Source organism: Habropoda laboriosa, unplaced genomic scaffold (assembly GCF_001263275.1).
Source record: "Habropoda laboriosa isolate 0110345459 unplaced genomic scaffold, ASM126327v1 scaffold86, whole genome shotgun sequence".
Taxonomy (NCBI): domain Eukaryota; kingdom Metazoa; phylum Arthropoda; class Insecta; order Hymenoptera; family Apidae; genus Habropoda; species Habropoda laboriosa.
This window is the reverse complement of record NW_017100212.1, coordinates 82,910-106,693: the sequence shown is the minus strand read 5'-3', so window position 1 is coordinate 106,693 and position 23,784 is coordinate 82,910. Positions and strand designations below refer to the sequence as shown.

General features: G+C 38.7%; 2 protein-coding genes across 2 annotated transcripts in view; one reads left to right on the top strand and one right to left on the bottom strand.

Moving 5' to 3' along the window:
* Positions 1-98: 98 nt before the first annotated feature.
* On the top strand, positions 99-8,740 carry LOC108570782 (eukaryotic translation initiation factor 3 subunit A). The gene is made up of 8 exons (XM_017932691.1): positions 99-286; positions 969-3,623; positions 3,706-3,938; positions 4,020-4,204; positions 4,294-4,385; positions 7,041-8,114; positions 8,197-8,468; positions 8,550-8,740. Exons 1-8 carry the CDS (start codon positions 238-240, stop codon positions 8,730-8,732), a joined length of 4,743 nt encoding a protein of 1,580 aa, XP_017788180.1. The 5' UTR covers positions 99-237; the 3' UTR covers positions 8,733-8,740.
* A 1,900-nt stretch (positions 8,741-10,640) lies between these two features.
* The window catches only part of LOC108570781, a 24,161-nt gene continuing 11,017 nt past the window's right edge, over positions 10,641-23,784 (bottom strand). Inside the window, exons 9-12 of the mRNA XM_017932690.1 lie at positions 20,303-20,569; positions 11,890-12,078; positions 11,525-11,660; positions 10,641-10,965 (exon numbers count right to left, since the gene is read on the bottom strand). Coding sequence (XP_017788179.1) covers positions 10,827-10,965; positions 11,525-11,660; positions 11,890-12,078; positions 20,303-20,569 — 731 coding nt within the window. The 3' untranslated portion in view covers positions 10,641-10,826. The remainder of the gene's footprint in view (positions 10,966-11,524; positions 11,661-11,889; positions 12,079-20,302; positions 20,570-23,784) is intronic.

The window sequence follows — 23,784 nt, the reverse complement described above, 5'->3', positions numbered from 1 at the left end:
TTTTATTGCCTCTATCAACCATTGCCGGAACACTCGAAATCCAATTTGACTGATTTGACTTACATATTACGGGAAGCCATTTTTTCGTAGTGGCCGCCTTTCATCCGGTACACGCGGTCGAGGTCCGTCGTGACAAACGTTCCGTAGTGAAAAATTAAATCCTAGATTTTCAAAGGAAATTTACCGGATTTCGTAATAACGTGTATGGTGTGAAATTAACTGTATACGTGCGAAAACATGGCGCGATACGGGCAGAGACCTGAAAATGCTCTGAAGAGAGCAAACGGTATGTACACTATTCCGTAACAAGATATGACATGGCCGATGGCTATTTAATTTAGAGCCTAAAAATTCTTTTGTTCCGTTCGCTCATGTCTTTCGCAATCCGCGTTACTTGGCTCGCCCGCTTGTTTTTGCAATACTGATTAATCATCGTAAATGGCATTTCCTACTTGTCGTATAGTGTTCAAGTTGCCTATAGTCACGTCTGTCTAATTTTTTAAAATATTCATTTTACCGAACCATATGCACCCAGAATGGTATAATTGTATCAGATAGCAGATCCGAAAAGGAAGTCTATCGTGATTGCTTATTGTAAATAAAATATAGTGTCTGCTTTTCCTACGTGCGAAACTATGCGAATGAAAGAAGTATTTCTTTATATTAAATAAAATCATATGGCATATCTGTTATACAAATAAATATGAATTTCCATCATTTTCTGGTTTTTGAAGAATTAAATCTTTTGTTTTCCTTCAAACATTTTTTCATCTTTTTAACACTGAACTGACTTTGACAGTAGAGTTACCCTCTTTATTTATTCCATTACATAAACTTTAGGTACTTTTTTAAATGCAAATTACCATTTAATATGAATACTGGAGTGCTTAATTGTAGATTAAAATAATGAATAAGGCATTTTCAAGGAAACTTTTAAATCATGTACCTTTTCTTTTTTTTTTTGACAGAATTCATCGAAGTAGGAAAGCCAGCTAGGGCATTAGATACCTTGCAAGAAGTCTTCCGCAATAAAAAATGGACGTACAACTGGTCAGAGTCTGTATTAGAACCTATAATGTTCAAATACTTAGACCTATGTGTGGAACTGAAGAAGTCGCATATAGCAAAGGAGGGTCTTTTTCAATATCGAAATATGTTCCAATCAGTAAATGTTGGAAGTTTAGAAAATGTTATACGTGGATATTTACGCATGGCAGAAGAGAAAACAAATCAAGCAAGGAAACAGAGTCAACAAGCCGTTATAGATATAGATGATCTTGATAATTTAGCCACACCTGAAAGCATTCTTTTATCAGCAGTCAGTGGAGAAGATGCACAGGACAGAAGTGACCGTACTATCTTAACACCATGGGTGAAATTTTTGTGGGAATCATATTGCCAGTGTTTAGAATTACTAAGAACTAATGCTCATGTTGAAACACTATATCATGATATTGCACGTATGGCCTTCCAGTTTTGTCTTGAATATAATCGTAAAACTGAATTTCGTAAATTATGCGAAAAATTGCGAAAACACTTAGAGGAAATTTGTAAATTACCGGCACTCGTCTCGAATGTTTCCATGAACAGAGCTGAGACACAGCAATTGAACTTAGAAACGCGGCTGAATCAACTTGATTCGGCAATTCAAATGGAACTGTGGCAAGAAGCGTTCAAGTCCTCCGAAGATGTGCACGGAATGATGAATTTATCAAAGAAGCCACCAGTACCAAAAACTATGGCCAATTATTACCAGAAATTGGTCATGGTTTTTTGGAAGGCAGGAAACTATCTTTTCCATGCTGCAGCGTTGTTTAAATTGCTGCAGCTGTCCCGTGAAATGAAAAAGAACATGTCTATGGAGGAGCAACAGAGAATGGCCAATCGCGTCTTATTGGCCACACTGTCTATTCCATTGCCATCAGCTCATCCTGAATTTGATCGTTTTATCGAAACGGACAAGAGTCCATTAGAAAAAGCTCAGAAGCTCGCGACGCTTTTAAAACTCACTCAACCGCCAACAAGAGTTTCTCTGCTTAAAGATATCGTTCGCTTGAACATTGTTAATTTAGCGTCTCCACAGTTACAAGAATTGTACTCATGGCTGGAGGTTGAATTTCATCCCCTGGAACTCTGTAGTCGTGTAGATTCTGTCATTCAAACGTTACAGGCTGATGAAAACAGTCCATTGGTTCAGTACATTCCAGCCTTACAAGACGTAACTCTCGTACGTCTAGTTCATCAAATATCACAGGTTTATCAGACCATACAATTCGCTAGACTTTTGGAACTCGCCAAATTCACGACAGACTTCCATTTAGAGCGTTTGTTGGTGGATTGTGTACGATACAACGACATGCAAATCAGAATTAACCACGGAAAGAAATGCGTGCACTTCGGAGTTGATCTTTCAGAAGCTCAAAGAGAAGACCATCCAGATGGTCCAGTGTTACAAGCAATGCCTTCTGAACAGATTCGTTGTCAACTTGTAAATATGGCCACCGTATTGCACCGCTCGATCTATATCATTAATCCACACAAGAAGAAAACGGAGCGTGAGAAGTTACGCAACGCCTTGGTAGGCCATTACCATGAGACCAAAACGAAGGAACATCAAAGAATCTTAGGAAGACACAAAATCATAGAGGAAAGAAAAGAATACATTGAGCACATCAACACAGTCCGCGAGGAAGAGGAAATGAGAAGACTGGAAGAGCTGCAGAGACAGCAAATGTTGGCTGAACAAAAGAGACTGGAACATGAAAGAGAGGAGCGTGAGAGGAAACGACAGCAGAGTGAGATCCAACAAATCAAGGATCGTCATCTGAAAGAGAAGATGCAACAGATCTCTCAAACTAGTCACGGTCAGAAGGTACTGAAAAAATTGGACGAGGATGAAATCAAGAAGTTAGACGCGGAACAAATTGCAGCCCGCGAGGCTGAAGAATTACAGAAAGAACGTAGGGAGATGCAACAGAAATTGAAGTCACAAGAGAAAAAGATCGATTACCTAGAACGTGCTAAACGTTTGGAGGAGATACCACTGTTGGAAAAAGCAGTAGAGGAAAAAATGGAGTTGGCGAAGCAGCGTTGGGAGCAACAGGAGGCAGAACGAATCGCTGCAGCCATCGAGGAGAGACAGCAGGCTGTCGCAACTCGTGAAAGTATGGCGAGAATGAAGGAGGATCATGATATCTTCTTGGCAAAGATTCTGGCCGAGCGTAAGAGTATTTATTTGGAGAAACTGAAAGAATTCGAGAAGGTGTTGAACGAGGAGCGAGTTAGTAGATTATTGAAACGGAAGATGGAGCGTAAGGCTGAACGCAAAGCTAAATGGGAGAAAGAACGAACAGAAGCTCTTGAGAGAAGGCGTTTGGAGGAATTGCGTATTAAACAGGAGGAGGAAAAACGACGTATCGAGGAGGAAAGGACAAAGAGGGAAGAAGAAGAGAGATTAAAGCGTGCAGAAGAGGAGGCGAAAGAGGCCGAGCGTTTGGCCAAGATTGAAAAACAAGCAGAGATTACTAGGGCTAGAGAAGCTGAGATAGAAAGGAAACTAGAGGAGGAAAGACAAAGAGACAAGGAGATATCAGATACATGGAGACGCGGTGGAGATAGTCATAGTATGCAAGAAAATATATTACTTTGAAATATTGTAAAAATGGTATAATTATTTTAGTTATATATATATATTTTTTTTCCCAGTGCAAATGTCTTGGCGCCGTAATATGGACATAAAAGAAGAAGGTAGTAATAAAGAAGATGCGTCGCGTTGGAAAAGGCGCGACACGGATAAATGGCGAAAGGACGACGATAAAGAAAAAAAGAAAGATACCATCGAAAGATGGAGAAAAGAGGACTTCGATAAAGAGGATGTGAGGGATAGAGATAGAATAGTAGAGAGAGAGAGGGATCGTGGAGTGGATGGACGTCCTCCAGTAAGTATAAAACGATGATACAGCTTGTTTTTAAATTAGATGTATTAATAAAGTGTATTTTAACATATTTCATTTTTGCAGATACGTGATATTCCTCGCGATCCGTTATCAGATGGACCACGTACTCGTGGTAGAATGTCTGATCGTCGTGTTGGTGGTCATCGTCGCGACGACATTATGCAGCATAATACTGGTAGTCAAAATTGGCGCGACAAGAGTGAGACATTACAGAATTCTCCTCGAGAGTTACTGAGACGTGAGGAAAAGTAAGTTCATAGTACGACACTGCATTAAATACAATAATTACATTCTTGGTATGTGATGTATTTTAAAAAATATACATTTTAATTAATAGACGAGACGAACCTAAAGATGATAGACTTCTACCTAAACACGACGAGAGAAGACGACCACCAGAAGACGACGGATGGTCACAGGTGAGCAGGCGTTAACATAGGATTCGACAGCTACCTATAGAAGCAACGTTTATTATACTTCGAGGACAGTGCATAATACGCAGTTAGACTTTTGCCTGAAACTGCTGATGGGCCCAACTCTACTGTTTTGTACACCGCTGCGTTTCTCTCCGAACATACTCATAATAACAGTAACAGGAAATAAGCACAAAGATTTATGGGTCGTAGCCAGTTCACATACACACACGCGCCCGCGTGCGCATCACAAAAAAAACCAAACGTAATATTAATAAAAGACGATAAGATTGAGTTTTTATGATTTTTCTGAATCACTGAGCAACATTTTTCTAAATCGACCACGCTGTTACATGGTGTATTAGACTTGTAAAAAAAAAAGAAAAGGAAAAAGAACAAACACGTACACAAGAATGAGAAATTCTGAAAGGTCAGGCGGTATAAATAATGAAGCAGCGTGTCACATTTATGTGAAATATGAATCAATGTACAGAGCAGAAGGGATGGTGAACTGTATGAGTGCCGACGATAATTGAATTGAGTAGGCTAACCTGACGGCAGAGGTTAAAAGTCGCAAAACGTAAATAAAGTTCTCTTGTATCCTAATTCTTACCTTAATTTTTTTATAAAACCGGTATACTTCGCGTGATACCTTTTCCTTGAACAAACAAACAAAACAACAGAAGGAAAGAATGATCGTGTGACTTTGAAAAATCTATCATAATCCTCCGCACACATCCGAAGCAACGATTTTTTTAGCTTGTACGATAACGCATACGAGTTTTGAGACGAACGTAAGAGGAGACCTCTTTACTATGGTATAAATGAAGATCTACGCATCTTATCCGTATTGTCTTTTTAATTGTTTTCTTACATTTATGATATAGTTAATAATTAAGATATTACGTAATAAATAAATCACTACAGAGTATCAAACTCCGTTTCTACTTACATCCTATAAAAACATGATAGACGAAAAAGGAGGTTTCGCGAAACCTCCGAGTAAATCGTTTTGTCCTTTTCGGTATCGTGAAAAATGACGAGACATGGATGGAAGAAGTTAAAGAGCAAAACATATTACTAACCTCCTTACGATTCTAATTGTTAATCATACTGTATGAAAAAAACACTGAAAGATCCTATAAAAAGATTAACAAATGCGTGTAAAAAAATGGATATTAAAAAATGCACGAGGGGTATAAAAAAATAGTAAATATATATCTAGATAATAAGTGAATTACAGTAAAATGATGGTGTTCGCGGATACATTTATATCTGTAACGAGATAATTCTCATAGTTATTACACGAAAAAATATAGCATAGTCCAACATGTTTAGTACTGTTCAAAATGTTTCTACTCTCGATAAGTTCAGCGGTCTGAAAATCCCACGGTCATATTTTTTCGAATATAAAACGTTCGATCGGAATCTGCATTCTAATCGTCGTCACAATAAATGTGCTTCTCTTTTTTTCACACAGACGATTTCATGAAATTTTTATCTCGACTTTATTATACAATATTTATCGTATTGTTTTACTTTTGTACATTTTGATGAGTTCGCGTCACCTATGAACCGACCGTTGACACGACAAATTTTTTCAATTTTCACCAACCAAGGAAAAAGACGCCACGGAACGTGCGCAGGTACCCCTCGATATACAGATGGCGTGGCGGGAGCCTACCCTAGATAGAAATGTATGCGGCGTTCCTGCCGCGGTAAAGTATCTACGGGTGAATAGTGCTACAAGCAATTATGCTTGGCTGTTTCTTTTATCTCCTGATAAGATCATCTTCATACACATAGCACAGGTATAAGCGAGTAAGGTAAGGAAAAGTTATGGAAAACGGGTTGTTGGTGAGAAACTTGTCAGAAACTCAAATTAGCCAACAGTGGAACCAATTGAATAATTTAACAGAGCAGTGTCCGTGCCCAGTGCCCGATCGCGGCGAAAAATTAGGTGGTTGGTCTTTTAACACGTAAACTTCGTCGTAAATTGAATTGAGTAAACAGAATCTCGATGGTTCCCGGCGAGCTTTGCGGTTTAGCAATCGCGCACACTGTATGGCGCATGTCATCGTTCTAGACATTTTAAAACACTTGAACTTTAAAATCTAGCGGTAAAAATGTAGAAACACCAGTAATCGTTAATTTTCCATTAGCAAACTGGAGGTACAAATTGTTTAAACAGAAAAAAAATCCATAGATGTGATAATAAATTCCATTCTATCAAAATGCATCAATTTCAAATACAAACCATAGAAAAAAATCTGCACAAGCAAACTTATGACTGCATTGATAAAAGTTAGTGTTTAATTAACGCTGAGTAATACGTTCGTTGCCTAACAGCAAACGTAACAGCCATGCTTGGTGGAGCAAATACAACGAAATAGTGAAAACTATTCGAGTGTGAACTATTCGGGGACGAAGTTAATCCGATCCATTAACCGTGACGATACATTTAACTTGGATAAAGAGTTATGCAGTTGCTGGAAAATGCATTTGTACTACTGTTAAGTGAATTCGATTACTTTTTACAATAATGGTAAGTTGTTACACTCGTTTATGAATACGAGAATAATATTAATTTGTTTCTTTTATCAAAAAGGAATCGTTCGCAAGAAGTTTGTACTGCGACTGAAACGGGTTTGACCTGAAATTGCATCGGCTATATCATTAATACAAACCAGAAGAAAATGGAGCATGAGAAGTTACCATGAGATCAAGATGAAGGAACATCAAAGAATCCTAGGAAGATTCAAGATTGTAGAGGAAAGAAAGAAATATATCGAGCACATTAGCACAGTCTGTGGGGAAAAGGAAATGAGGAGGCTGGAAGAGCTGCTGAGACCACAAATGTTAGCTGAACAGAAGAGACTGGAACATGAAAGAGAGGAGCGTGAGAGGAAACGGCAGCAGAGTGAGATCCAACAAATCAAGGAACGTTATCTGAAAGAGAAGATGCAACAGATCTCTAAAATTAGTCACGGCCAGAAGGTACTGAAAAAACTGGATGAGGATGAAATCAAGAAGTTGGACGTGGAACAAATTACAGCCCGCGAGGCTGAAGAAATACCAAAAGCACGCAGGGATATGCAACAGAAATTGAAGTCACAAGAGAAAAAGATCCATTATCTAGAACATGCTAAACGTTTAGAGGAGATACCACTGTTGGAAAAAGCAGTGAAGGAAAAAATGGAGCTGGCGAAGCAGCGCTGGGTGCAATGGGAGACCAAACGAGTCGCTGCAGCCGTCGAGGAGAGACAGCAGGCTGTCGCAACCCATGAAAGCATGGCGAGAATGAAGGAGGACCATGATATTATCTTGGCGAAGATTCTGGCCGAGAGTAAGAGTATTTATTTGGAGAAATTGAAAGAATTCGAGAAGGTGTTGAACGAGGAGCGAGCTAGCAGATTATTGAAACGGAAGGTGGAGCGTAAGGCTGAACGCAAAGCTAAATGGGAGAAAGAACGAACAGAAGTTCTTGAGGGAAGGCGTTTGGAGGAATTGCGTATTAAACGGGGGAAGGAGAAACGACGTATCGAGGAGGAAAGGACAAAGACGGAAGAAGAAGAGAGATTAAAGCGTGCAGAAGAGGAGGCGAAAGGGGCCGAGCGTTTGGCCAAGATAGAAAAACAAGCGAAGATTACTAGGGCTAGAGAAGCTGAGATAGAAAGGAAACTAGAGGAGAGAAGACAAAGAGACAAGGAGATAGATACATGGAGACGCGGTGGAGATAGTCATAGTATGCAAGAAAATATATTACTTTGAAGTATTGTAAAAATGGTACACTTATATTAGTTATATGTATGTTTTATTTTTCCCAGTGCAAATGTCTTGGCGCCGTAATATTGACATAAAAGTAGAAGGTGGTAAAGAAGATGCGACGCGTTGGAAAAGACGCGACACGGATAAATGGCGAAAGTACGACCATAAAGGAAGAAAGAAAGATACCATTGAAAGATGGAGACAAGACGACAATAAAGAAAGAAAGAAAGATACCCTTGAAAAATGGAGAAAAGACGACTACGACAAAGACGATGTGAGGGACAGAGATAGAATAGTAGATAAAGATCGTGGAATGGATGAACGTCCTCCAGTAAGTATAAAACGGTGATACAGATTGTTTTTAAATTAGATGTATTGATAAAGTGTATTTTAAAATATTTCATTTTTGCAGATGCGCCATATTCCACGTGATCCGTTACCAGATGGGCTCCGAAGTCGTGGTAGAATGTCTGATTGGCAGGGTGGTCATCGTCGCGGCGGCATGATGCATAACACTGGTAGTCAAAATTGGCGCGAAAAGAATGAGGTATTACAGAATGCTCCTCGAGAGTTATTGAGACGTGAGGAAAAGTAAGTTCATAGCACGACACTGCATTAAATACAATAATTATATTCTTGGTATGTGATGTATTTAAAAAAAATATATTTCACTTAACCCTTTCATTACTAACGTTGACTATAGTCACTCATCATCAATACTGGTAAAGTTGTGCACCGCTTCATTTCTCACCGAACATATTCATAATAAGAGTAACAGGAAAGGAACACTGCATTAAATACAATAATTATATTCTTGGTATGTGATGTATTTAAAAAAAATATATTTCAATTAACCCTTTCATTACTAACGTTGACTATAGTCACTCATCGTCAATACTGGTAAAGTTGTGCACCGCTTCATTTCTCTCCGAACATATTCATAATAAGAGTAACAGGAAAGGAGCACAAAGATTTATGGTTCGTAGTCAGTACGCATACACACACTCGACGCGTGCGCATCACAAAAAAAAAAAAAAAAAAAAACAAAACGTAATATTAATAAAAGACAATAAGATTGAGTTTTTATGATTTTTCTAAATCACTGAGCAACATTTTTCTAAATCGACCACGCTGTAACATGGTGTATTAGACTTGTAAAAAGAAAAGAAAAGAAAAAAGAACAAACACGTAGACAAGAATGAGAAACTCTGAAAGGTCAGGCGGTATAAATAATGAAGTAGCATGTCACATTTTATGTGAAATATGAATCAATGTACAGAGCAGAGGGATGGTGAACTGTATGAGTGCCGACGATAATTGAATTGACTAGGCTAACCCGACGGCAGTGGTTAAAAGTCTCAAAACGTAAATAAAGTTCTCTCGTGTCTTAATTCTTACGTTAATTTTTTTATAAAACCGGTATACTTCGCGTGGTATCTTTTCCTTGAACGAACAAAAAAAAAAACAGGAAGAAAGAACGATCGTGAGGCTATGAAAGATCTATGTCTCATAATCTGAAGCAACGATTTTCGAGACAAACGTGGTATAAATGAAGATCTACGCACCTTATCCGTATTCTCTGTTTAATTGTTTTATTACATTTATGATATAGTTAATAATTAAGATACTACGTAATAACTAAATCACTACAGAGTATCAAACTCCGTTTCTATTTACACCCTATGAAAACATAATAGACAAGAAAAAGGTTTCGCGAAACCTCCAACTAAGTCGACTTGTCCTTTTCGGTATCGTGAAAAATGACGAGACATGGATGGAAGAAAAAACGACGATCTCTTCCTTCGTTTAATTCATCTAAAAGGCAAGACGTATGCTATCCTCCTTACGATTCTAATTGTTAATCGTATTGTATGAAAAAAACACTGAAAAATCCTAAAGAAAGATTAACAAATGCGTGTAAAAAAATGGATATTAAAAAACGCACGAGGGGTATAAAAAAATAGTAAATATATATCTAGATAATAAGTGAATTACAGTAAAATGATGGTGTTCGCGGATACATTTATATCTGTAACGAGATAATTCTAATAATTATTACACGGAAAAATATAGCATAGTTCAACATCTATATATATATATATGTAGCATACACTTTGTCACACACGTTCAGAACTGTTCAAAATGTTTCGGATCACGCGATATTACGGTGCAACTTCGTAATTCCGCGCAGAAACGATCAATTACACGGCCTGGTTTCCACTCTCGATAATTTCAGCGGTCTGAAAATCCCGCGGTCATATTTTTTAGAATATAAAACGTTCGACCGGAATCTACATTCTAATCGCCACAAAACGCGTTTCTCCTTTTTCTTTCACATAGTCGATTTAATGAAATTTTCATCTCGATTTTTCTGTACAATATTTACGTATTGTTTGATTTTTGTACATTTTTCACACGAAAGATTTTTTCAAATTTCACGTCGCAAGTTCAACAAGACTAAACTGACAATCTCGTTGATCTTTAACGTTTTTTCAGACGACACTAAGTACGCTAACAAACATCTCTAGGAACTTGTCGTTTCTCGTACAGCAGAAATATCGTAGCCTGATTTCTGCTTAATCGACTCCTGGTTGCTTCGTCGCACGCCAACAGATGTGAGCACTACTCTGTGTAATTTTTGTAATGGATCTCTTTTCTCTTTGAGTCTCTTTTCAAAAGCCTGCGGGATTCAGTACAGCATTATTGCCGCGGCGGTCTTTTCCTCCAGTGCCGGAATTGTCTCTAGCCGTTTGATTTTGTCTCGTCCAGAACCCCAGCCGACCAATGCTATGCTGATTAAATGCACCACGCCAGCACACACAACGAGCCTAAGGAGAAACAAATGGAAAGACGAACCATCTTAAAAACATCTGAGAAAATCCAACTCGTTCACTGTATTCTAACCTCTTTATATTCGGAGGGTTGATCTTCATTATCGACTGAACAAAAGAAAATCTGTAGTGTGTTTAAGACGTATTGACTTAAAAGGTTACTAATAACCTTTATTTCTTTTACAATCTTTTTTAACGTGTTTTTGGTACATTTAAAATAAAAATAGCAAAGAATATCTGTAATTATTTTTTAGCTGGAAACAAGAAATATTTGATTCTACAAAATGTCATGTCAATTTAGATTGAATGGTATCCCAAGCAAGATGAAAGGGTGCAATTTCCACGATTCGAACGATGCTTCTCGCATTCACTATTCTTGATTTGAAAAGCCTCGGGCTTTACAGAAAATCGAAAAACGTCTACCGTATCGGATAGTGTGCATAAAACTTGCCAACGACCACAAGAACGCCCAGGATCATCGGTGAAGCTCGGCTGACTTTTTTTTGTACTGTGAATGCATCGTTGCTATCGAGCAGAAGAATGGAAGGTCTCTTACCAAAATGAATAACCGAGCTCGGCGGAACCTTCGCTGGTCCACATATTGTCGATGTCCTCCTTTGGAAGCACGTTGAAGTATAGCTTCGTGTAATACTGTGCCAGCCAAGTACTCGTACTTGCCATGCACATTAATACTAAAATAAATGCAAATTACGTTGATATTTAACATTTTTTTTTTCTTTCACATTAGTTCAGTGATAATTATACACTTTGAAAAGTTTTGTTAATGCAAGTAATTTTTATTCAACAGTGGAAAAAGCTTATTTTTTTTATGAAATGTAACATTTTTTTTTCAATTTAAAATTAAGAATTTAAAATTTCTTTGAATCCAGGATGTTACAGTAGAATTCTCCTTTAACATACACGTTAAAATATTTATGAAGTACACTCCGGGATCCGAGAGGATCTTTGATCTAGGAGAAGTGGCTGTGTTCAAGACAGCGAGAAGAGCAGCCAGACCAGCGGTGACAAGAGCAGCCGAGGTTGTAGTTAAAGTGCTGATCCAAAGTCCCCAGGACATCACTGTCGGATCTTGTTTAATCATCTGAGGCACTGAAATAGGGCGAACGATTATTTCACGCGATAGCTTTAATAATATTTCGGCCTTTTTTTTTAGTACCAGCAATAAAAATCAACGATCCAGGTTAGGTGTTCGTTACCTCGTTCCACTGAAAGATTGGAACACATTTGATAACATACTTTTAGTTCGTAATTAACACAGTTAAAAAAAAAATTGAATTTATCTCAATATACAATAAAAGACTGAAGGAAAAATTCGATCAAATTTGAAGTTTACTTTTTACAAGTAAACCAAATTCGCAGCTGGATTGGCGTGCGAACTGAAGTTATCGTAGAGCGTAGTGAATAATTAAGCGTGCTGTAAATACTCTTGCTTTGGTTAGTTCAAGTTATATTGCATCGCAAATAACAGACTATTTAATTAGCCTCAGGCGGGGTTCTCAGTGAATTGCCAAGTTAACAGCTTGCATCCACGAAAGGACATCCTAGGAATTTCTCAAGAGCGCCGTTTTTCCTTGTATTCAACTTCGACTGGAGACATATTGTGTCGCAATGTACAAAACACCCACACTTCACCTTGATAACAAACGTATCTTCGACAAGAACAGATAAAAAAAAAAAAGAAACGTAGTTTGTTTGAAAATAAAATGACTAAAATTTATTTCAACCATTCTCGTTTTCCAATGAACATCTTAATTTCATTGCTTAATTTGATTGGTTGATCGATCCGTTAACCTCGTGACTTCATGATCTATTATGCGTTAAAACATTCAATGTGAAAACACTTTTGCTTTAGAATTCATACGTTCTACAAAATCTACAAAGGTTTCTGTACGTCCTTGAATGTGAAAGTGGCTTATCTTAGGAAACCGTTTATGTAACAAGACTCAACTGAACCATAATTGGACAGCACAAGGAATACACGTAATCGTGTATCTTTCATCTTTTCAATTATACCATTTTAAAAAATACGTCCACAATCTACATTTCTAATCCGACATACGATATCGTTCATCTGTTAAATTTACAATTATTACACATAAAAAAAAAAAGGAATGAAACACAAGAAACTACGAATCAAATTGAACGAAAGGGGAGAAACGCGATCCTGAACTTTTGTTGACCGTGAAAGCCTTCCAGGAAAAGAGATTTTAAATGTTCCCCGTGGTCAGCATCGGCAGAGCAGTCGATGATACGAGGCGGCCGCGCACGTGAAAGTCGACCACGAGGCACGGTCGTGGATTTTTGCACACTCAGAAACCAGTTTCTGCTCCTATTGTTACAACCGTCACTGCTGCTCTCGCGCACGGAATCTTTTCCTCGGGCCGCCGCTTTTCTTTATTCAACCGCTTCTTCTGTGCTCGCCTCTACGCGTGGGTGTCGCAAAAACTTTTCACCGCTGACGAAATCTCCTATGACGGGAATGAATTAGAAGCGATCTAGACACGTTTCTAAACTCTCAATTGCCAAGCTCGTGAACAGCTCGTGAATTTATAACTATTAATCACATTCTAACAGGAAAGAAATTTTCCTTAATCCTTTTGCTACCGGCGCACTTAAAAAACAAAAAAAACGCTCACTGTGTACTGAACGAAACAATTACTATTCAAGGCTGGGGCTTGTGAAACGTTTGATCGTTTAAGGCGTACAATATAAAAATAGAAATACGTATTCTTGAAAATCAACTGTTTCACGATAGTCACGATAATTTTTTAACTTTTTGTTTATCTTATTCGCAAAGTAAACAAATATAATATGTCCAGTTTTAGTAACGAAAGAATTAATAGGTTAATTGAGTATCTCGTGTGATATTCTTCGCGATAGATCTGCATGAAAAAATGTAATACTCGAGTAAATTTGAATTTCCTCTCTTTTTCTACAAACATTCGCTTAAACAAATCAACCCTCTCGCTAAGTACAAGGTTTTGCCAATTAACAGCTCAGTGTAACGGAAAGAAGCCTCACAGTTACACGGTCAGAAGACCCACAATTGCCAGGAAAATAAAAAATTTACTTAAGCCGTTGCAGTACGCGAATAAATAACACTATAGCAGCCCACAATTCTACACACTATTCGCATTTGTTGGGGAACATATGGCACGTTTGACGTTCAAAGGGGCGCTAGTAGTTGCGTACATCGACACGGTTAATTCTTTTCTTGATTATCAATGAACGATGTCGAGGCAAAAGAAAATAAGAGAGAGAGACAGAGATGTACAGAGAGAATTAATAAACGATTACGACAATTTCATTATGACATGCATACTAATGGCAACGGCACAGGTACAATAAAACTGAGGCTGTTATTGACCTCACGTTTCGAAGAGACTCGACACGTCAGGTATATGTAACTATAGCCGATGGCTGATCGTGCGCGCCACGCGACTATCGTTACATACGTGATCGAACCGGTACGTGTTCCTCGCGTGTCCCTTCGGGACTATTCGCTGCACCGATGAAAGAGAAACGTTTCTCATGACGCGTGCCAACAATCCCATTGTTCTTATCGGGAAAAACAGCTGAACTCGATTCGACGCGTTGGATTTAGCTGCTTTCACACGCGGATACGCGGAATCCGATGGTTAAAGTTAACGGGGATCCTTTATGCTCTGATGCAAATTGCTGGTAGCGAGAATTTTAAATCAACTGGCGATCGTAGACACCTTGCTATCTCTACCACTTAAATTACACGATGATGATGGCTTGCATTCTGTCGTGATGAATTGTGTTTAGCTTCTGTTTTGTTGCATGATATGTGGATGGGATCTGAAAGAAGATTGACCATGGAGTATATGAAATGGCACGATGGAAGCTTGAATTTAAGGAATTGGTAAAAAAATATTTTACTGTTAGTGAGTTATAATATTGGTTGATGATGAGGTTTGGTATAAGTGGATGTTGAATATTTTGTTTCCTCTGGATCAAGCTAGTTGATGATGATGATCATGATGATGATGATGATGATGATGACCTGGTTGGTAGTGTGATGGATTGTGCAAGTTTGGTTGACTGTGTGAATTAGATCTGAAAGAAGATTGAGAGAGGGGAATGTCAAAAGTTTTGGTGGGAGGTGGAACTTTAAGAAGTAGTAGGAAGTTTATAATTGGTACCTTGTTATCAGTAGGTCGAATTGATCGACTGTGGTTAGTTTCTGGGTGTTCTGATAAAAATTGATTTGTCGATTGAATCTTTGGAAAGACTGAAAGTAGAACAAGAAAAATCCTGTTAAAAGCTTGAATTCTAAAAAAAAAAGATCTAGGTTTCTTATAGACCTTTCCAAACGATCAAATTGTTTGGCGAAAATAAATTTTTCAACTTTTATAAATTTTGCAAGAAGATCGATATAATTCAGTCTTCAGGATTTAATGGTGCCAGAGGAAAGGTGACTCTCTTGGATTGGAAATTAGCCACAATGTAGAATTTTAACGTGGTTGATACTAGATACTTTGTCATCACTGTATCAGTGCCAGAGAAGGTGATAAAAAGAACATCGCAACGAGAATCGTCGGTAATAAGAATTGCAATGCGGTTGATACTCGATACTTGGCTGCCACTGGGTCAAACTGCTTGGCCACGAGAGTCCAATTACCGTTCTGCTATATTCTCTAATTTCCATAGGTACTACGATCTGTACGTTGAACTTCAAAATCTATGGCGAATATAATACGAGACTTGTATTAAAAAAAATTCTAATTTCATAAATGAAAGAAAAATGTTAAAAAATATCCGTGGTGAAAATAAATAGGAAAATTATAAATACGATGATTTTCCAGAATAATCCACCAGATGGAACTGCTCACAACGATTTGATTATCTAGAGTACGTCCCCTAATCTTCATCGGTTATCCAATCTATAGATCAAGCGTCCGTGTGGATCGAGACCTGCATATGAAGTTCTTGTTAGACAGACGAAATTTTGGAAAACGGAACGGAAGCTGAGCAGAAGAAAATACTGTCTTGCTAGATCGAGAATGCAATATAGAACGGTTGCCGGGAGAAAACGAATATCTCGGGAGGGGCAGAAAACGCTACGGGGAAATTGGTTCTGCAGATCGACCGTCCAATACGAAGCTTCCACAAAAAAAGAATGAAAAATTTCCAGAGTAGATGTAACGAGATAAAAAAGAAAAAAAAGTAGTATCCTCTCCGACTTTACCAAATGGTTTACAATAATCTGATGTCGTTTTCTCTCTCTTTCTCTCTCTCTGCATTTCCTAACGGAATAATCTTGAAACAAAAATAACCTCAAAAATATTCCGCGAATATATTACTCAGAGCAAAATAATTCTGACAGTTTATAGTTCCACCGAAATCTTAATCTTCGTAGTATTACATTAACCAAAACTTTCTCGCAATAATTTCATCGAAATTACCAGTTGTAATAAAGTACGAAGATTATTATCGTTCTATTTAATTCTCAACCTTATACTACCCTGCATTAAGCAGATCTCCACTTCAATCTTACATGAAAATTTTACCTAATACAATTACTGCGATACCAATCTATCACAGAATTGAACAACTTAAAAGGTAAAGAGAAATAGGTAAAAATCGTTAGAAGCAGACTAAATGACTATATATATCATCGTATATAATTCAAATGAAACAGAAAGAGAATTGAAGTAATGAGTACACTCCTTAAGGCTATCCCGTGCGCATGGGGCAGCTTTTTGCGTGCGCCTCAAGCAAAAAATTATACCGCGACCGAAGTGTGTGAGACGAACCGTTATCCACGGTGAACCCGTAAAATTGTTATTCAAATGTTCAGCCTGGCTTGTCTACCCCGTGGCCCCTCTACCGGCATTGTAACACCGTTTATGGTATGATAACAGTTTCCTCCGGTAGTAAAGATTTCAGTATCAGGATGACGAGACATGTGAGTATTATAAACAGTCTCATTGCTCGCGTACAGTTATCAAGCTTAGAAAAAATTCATCGTTGGATAATGAACGAGACACCGTTGAAAATCCGAAAATTCTTCTCCGTGAATATCTTTACATCTAAATCTTTAATTCTGTCTCTGTGATCTTACGTTTAATCGAGTGAATTTTTTTAAAAGTTTGTACAAAAGATTCTGTCTCATTTAGAGAATTATATATTTCGTATAAATACAGTGTCGTGTAGTTGATGTGAAGTTTGAGGTTATGTTCAGTGCAATTTTCATTGAGAGAGTATTCTAAGGGAAAAAAGATTATCTTTATCTCTCATTCATCTTCTAAGACCGTTTAACTTTGCTCGTGAACATTTCTTTGCAGGTTTAACGGTAAAGAGGATAATTAGATATCCTCTTTCTGATGAATCGTATTACGAACATAAACTTGATACTCGCTGTGACCGTTAAATTCCATTATCTAAATTCTATCGAATCGATTCAAATACTATTACATACTGCGATACTTCGAAACTGTACGTAACCTACCATACACTATAAAAAATTACTAAAATACAAAAGAATCTCAAGAACCTTATTGAGACTATGGTAATAAAAAAAAAAAAACACATCGTTCTCTATTCTCATCTTCAATCATCCTTAACGTTTTTCCTGCAACTTTCTCCGTAATCGAGGTCAAATGATAATCTGAAGCACACAAGCTGTCAAATAAATAACGTTAAGTTACTCTGACATCGGTACGAGCTTGATCAACGCGATCTCACGAGCATTAACAAAACGATCCCCGTCGATCGAGCAGCGCCGTGAAACGAAATTGATCCGTGGCGCAGGGGGCGATTATCAAACGGTAGATTTATAGCAGATACGCGCGCGACTCCGACGTTCACCATCTACCTACAGAAATCGCGTGCAGGTACAGCTATGCCGAATGAGATTCTCCAGTCTGGCCAACTATACGGGAGAATTTATGGCCCCCAGTATCACACCGGGTTACTTAGCACCGTAGAATCTTCCCGGTGCGGTTCTCCGCGACGATAACTCGTCGACTGGTATTATTTGAGGTTAGATTACACACACCAAGCTGACAGAATCAAAGTTTCGTACGCCCCTTTAGAAAATGAGCAGCACTAGAGAAACGATAATGCAGTTTATACGACGAGAATTCACCAATGGTTAAACGTGATTCACCAGTAAAACCGTAGACCAGTTAAACTGGACTAACATGTTCTTGAAAATCACTTGTAACGATCGGAAATCGTGGATAGTAGCTACTTGTTCGTGTAACAGTCATTTCGTATTTTAATATGTTATTTGTTCGTTGTAGAAAATAGTCACGTTGAAACGTGTCGGTGAAGAAGTTAAACTTTATTGGTTGATATTCCGCGAGATTACATGGAAATTGAACTACGGTCGATAAGTTAGTTACGCAGAGTCGTACAATTAGAATTCATCATCGGCCGATGTCACTGCTGGTTACACGTGAACAGTGCCACAAGCCATTGTGCTTGGCTGTTTCGTTTTTCTCCAGATAAGATCATCTTCGAACGTATCCACACAGACACCGAGCGAGTTAGGTAAGGAAAAGTTATGTAAAACACGTTGTTGGTGAGAAACTCGTCAGAAACTCAGATTAGCCAACGGAGGAACAGATTGAATAATTTAACAGAGCCGTGTCCGTGTCCAGTACACGATCGCGGGCGAAAAACTACGTGGCTGGTGTTTTAACTCATAAACTTCATCGTAAATTGAATTGAGTAAACAGTGTCTCGATGGTTCCCGGCGAGCTATGCGGTTTTAGCTATCCGCGCACACTGTACGGCGCATGTCAACGTTGTAAACATTGTAAAACTCTGGAACTTTAAAATCTAGCAGAGAAAAAAATGTAGAAACGTCATTCGTATGATAAAATTGAAAGCTAACAATTTGCAGGTAACCATTAGTTCCATTAGCAAAATGGAGGTACAAATTGTTTAAATAGCAAAAAGAATCCATAGATATGATAATAAGTTCCATTCGACGAGAATGCATCAATTTCAAATACAAATCACAGAATAGAATCTCCACAAGCGAACTTTTCACTGCATAGAGAAGAGTTGAAGCGTTTAATTAACGCTGAGTAATTCGTTCGGTGTCGTATAAGCAAACGTAACAGCCATGCTTGGTGGAGCAAATACAACGAGATGGTGAAAAAACGAACGGTAGGAAGAGAAAACGATGTTGTATCCTTGAGTAGAGAGTATTTACTATTCGGGGACGAAGTTAAATACAATTCATTAACCGTGACGATACATCCAACTAAAATAAACAGTTACGCAGTTGCTAGAAAATGCATTTCTATTAATGTTAACTGAATTGAATTATTTGTTACAAAACAGTGGCAAGTTGGTACGCTCGTTTATCGACACGAGGATAATGTAAATTTCTTTCTTTTTTCACGAGTGAATCGGGTTCGACCTGAAATTGCATCGTCGTGAATTTTTCATTGTGACAATGCTCTCGCGCGCATTCAGCCATTGCGGTCGGAGAATCTTTTCATTCAAAATCGATTACAACGTTGGGGAATCCCCGCGGTATTCGGCTGATTTATCTCGTAGTGACATTTTCTTTATTTCCCTAAATAAAATAAGTTAGAAAAGGAACGTATTTCCCGAGATTCGAGATTTCTCAAATGATTCATTTCTCGAGATTCGAAGTAATGTAACGCGGGTAGAGATAAGTATGTATAAAGTCCGTTCAAAATAGGAATAACCTCGTTTCACGCATGGGACATGCCTAAGGCAGGGCTAGAACGTCCAAACCCCCACTTAACCGCCTACGTTTTTCTCCGTCTTACCCTCTGCTACGCTCTCTGTCTATGCGCAGAACGGACGAAAATCGGTCCGAGAGCGAGGTTATTCTTAAATTGGACAGAGTGTACATACTCTTCGTTCAAAATAGGAATAACATCGTTTCGCGCATGGGACGTAATAAAATATATGCGCAGAACGGACGAAAATCGGTCCGAGAGCGAGGTTATTCTTAAATTGAACAGAGTGTACATACTCTTCGTTCAAAATAGGAATAACATCGTTTCGCGCATGGGACGTATTAAAATTAAAAAATAAAACAATCATTTCATCACAACTTAATTCTATATTATAACAGCCACACATGCTCTGTGTTCGACGAGTATACTCGTCGTCGCTTACTTTTTCCGACACATCTTAGGTACACACTTTCGAAAGAGGTGGCAACAGCTGACTGTTTAATGAATTACGTGAATCCAGTCGGAAAGAATTTTATTGCTACGCACATTAATAAAATTGTTTATCGATGAGTTATTCTGAAAACATGATTGTCACTTGTTCGTAGAAGGACAGAACTTACCAGAGATATGATAGGTCCTCCAGCCGTAGGCAACGTTCAGTTCCTTCTTTCCCTGAAGGAGGCCAAAGTGAACTCTGCCGGCGCTCTCTTGGGGGTTCGGAGTTCTCAAGGGTCTCGCCTCGACCCAGTGTTGCGTGACCAGGGCGGCGCAGACCAGCCCACCGCCTAGCAACGACAGGAAGAACGTGGCGAAGATCGTGCCCCTTCGGAACATCGACGTCATCCTTGGATCACGGGGCAAGCCAGCCTTCGGATAGTTTGAGATCACTGGACAGAGGAGAAAAGGAAAGAAGTGGCAAGTCATACCGGATGCGCGGCTCGCATTCCTCTCATTCTGAGAGCGGCCAACCCATGAAACTTCAATGAAGTTTATACACTGTGACAGGAAACAAGTTTGTACGGCGCATTCCTCCGTGTAATTAAACTCCACGCGGTGAACGTGGCCACCGCTGTATAATAAGTAGTGGTGGTGTTGTGTTCATGATAAAACTGTTGTACTTGGACGCTTCCCGCGCCGGGGATATCGATAGGAGGGAGAAAGAAGAGAGGAATATCATCGTTCGAGAGACAAAACCTGGGGGGGGGGATTTAAATAGAGGCATTTGGGTAATTGAACGCATAGATGGAATGTTTCATTTGTATGTCACGAGGGGAATTGAAAAGCCGATAGTAGACCTGGGGAAAATGTTCGTAGAAGATTCGAAGGTTCTTGGGCAGTTGGAATTGGCGGAGAACATTCTGGTACCACTGGAGTCTATGTAACCTTTTGGAACATATGGAAACATTTGGGAACCTTAGAGCTCGTGGAACCTTTTGGAACCTTCTGGAAACCCTGAAGCCTGTGGAACTTTCTGGAACAACTGGAGCCTATGAAATCGTTTGCATATCCTGAAGCCTGTGGAACCTTCTGTAACCCCGGATGCCCCTAGAATTTTGGAGATTCTTCAAGAGCTTCAATATCTCTAGAGAACCTCGTGAAACCCCTTGGAACCATTGGAACTTCCTAAAAATTTTGATATTCCTACAATTTATGGAACCTCCTGCAACCCTTAATATAGCCCCAGAATCTGTGCAAGCTGGTGGTACCCCTGATACATCTGGAATCTATAGAACCTCCTGAAACTTTTGGAACATTCTGGAACCCCTAGTATGTACACATGGAACCTATGTAACCTCCTGGGCTCTCTGGAACCTATGTTACCTCCTGGGATCTCTGGAACCTCCTGAAACCTCCTGAAAGTTCTGATACCCCTAACCTAGCCTATGGAACCTACTGTAACCCCCAATATCCCTAGAACCTTAGTAACCTCTCAAACCTCGCTACAATTACCGTATCATTACACAATAGGAATAAAAATTCTACACATCACACTAGCTAATCTGTATTCTCTCTCGACCGAACAAGTATCAGATTCAATCTCACATGAACGATCAACGCCGTGTCGTGCAGGCAAGATGAATGTACGCGCAGAAATGTCACTTTTCTTTTATCTCTACCGAGCTCTAACGCGTCAGTCGTAAATACACCGAACAACCTGTTTCCTTTTACGTGCAAATACGAAAACCATTCGACGACAACGCGTACCTCTCTCTGTCTCTGTCTCGTCCAAATACGAGATATCCCGGTGTTCTTCGCCGGTTCATTGGAACGGCGCCTCATATTTGGAGAATGTTCCTTTCTCTCCTGACGGTTTCTCCTTTCGGTAAAGCGCGGCGTAGAAGCTCGACACGCGCAAACAAGACGCTCTACGTGCGCGAGCCATCGGTGTACTCTACTTGACGACAGCAACTATTTAAATTATGCCGCAGAAACTATGCCACTTTCGCAACAATTATCCGGTCTGCTAGAAAAATCTGTGGGCGTGAAAGTGCCTCGAAGAAGGAGCTGTGTTTTATCGATAAGAAGGAAACTTTTTCACCCCTTTCAGCAACTGCTCGCAAGACGAACCAACTATCCCATCCGTTCTCGAGCTACCGATTAATCGTGCAACCTGTAATTATCGTTTTTTCTTTTTTTCCACAAAAACTTCGAAGTTGATTTAGAAAAAAATCTAACACAATATGAACGATGAAAACGTTCTCCATTATTGAACAACTGACGAATTCTCTCTTTGAAAAAGTATCGCGATTTCGAGTGAACGAAGTCTCCGAGACCTTGTAGAAAAAAGGCATCGAATTCATTTATACACCTAATAAATCGAACACTTCGATTCTTTTTTCTTTAACCCCGCTGTGGACCGAATATTTTTCTTGACTATGAAAAAATTTATGTAACGTAAAATTAAGAAATATCGACCTATACAGAATAACAACGAATTCAGCAGTTTCAACAATTTTATTATAACGAATACATATTGTAGCTTTGAGGTAACAACGCTTATCAAGAAAGTTAATAAGGAGACATTGACGTTTACGCCATCTTGTGGAAAAAAGTTCAATTATTTAATAAAATATCGATATATTAGTATGTGACTTGAAAGTTACACAGGATTAACACGTTAAGCGCCGTGTCAGTCACCGGTGACTGACACTACACTTTCCGTTCGGACCGCGTCAGTCACCGGGAACTGACGATATACTATTTAAAAAATTATATTCTTCGATTAATAAATTTTAAATAATTTGGAGATCATAAAAGAATGTACCTAAATATTACTTGTTACCAAAAAAAAATTTGAATGAGTATTATTAAAACACATGCAGTGTTATCGCAACCTTATACAGATCTCCGGCCGCCACCATATCGGTGAAATCGGATATCGCGGGCTAAACGGAAAGGAAGACAAAACAGGCTTGGCACTTAACGTGTTAATGAATATTCCAATATTATTAGTAAATATGTAATTCCACAAAGGCTAAATCGTACAGTCTCCACAGAAAGAAATTCATCCTTTCATCGACACTTCATTCTCAGGCAACACTTGAATCCTACAAATAAAAACTGACAGAAAATCGACAGTTTCTGCTTGTTAGCGTTTCACTAAAGAGTTAGAAATCGTCAATCTTTCCACAATTCTGAACAATCGACTAGGAGAGTACCAAGCAGGACTAATAAACGACCCATCAAACACAAATCCAACCAGCGTATCGGACACCACTCGTTAAACGAGAAAAAGCCACAATTATTTCAATCCTCCAATTACCTTAACCTGAACTACGTAAAACAACTGTCACCAACTTTCCATCACAATTCTGCTAATTTCTTGCCTTTAAAAATGATCAGTACAGTATGAATCTCTTTAACCATTTCGTGACCAAATTACTTCTTCTCTAAGAATTTTTTATTTGTCCACCGATCAAAGCGTGTCTGTAATTAATATTAAAATTGAGACGAATCTTTGTTCGGACATGTGCGCCCCACTGGTCACGAAAGGGTTAAGACTTACGACGAATAAATCAGCGACAATATATTTTTAAGAGTCGTAGAAGGCAATTAACCTGACGCCATTTTGTTTTCGTAGGATCTACGGTTAGATATTTAG

Bases quoted from the DNA above. Each gene is read 5' to 3' on its own strand.
- LOC108570782 (XM_017932691.1), top strand. From the start codon at position 238: ATGGCGCGATACGGGCAGAGACCTGAAAATGCTCTGAAGAGAGCAAAC. The intron at 287-968 runs GTATGTACACTA...TTTTTTTGACAG, and splicing joins TGCTCTGAAGAGAGCAAACG to AATTCATCGAAGTAGGAAAG. The intron at 4,386-7,040 runs GTTAACATAGGA...TTGCATCGGCTA, and splicing joins ATGGTCACAGGTGAGCAGGC to TATCATTAATACAAACCAGA.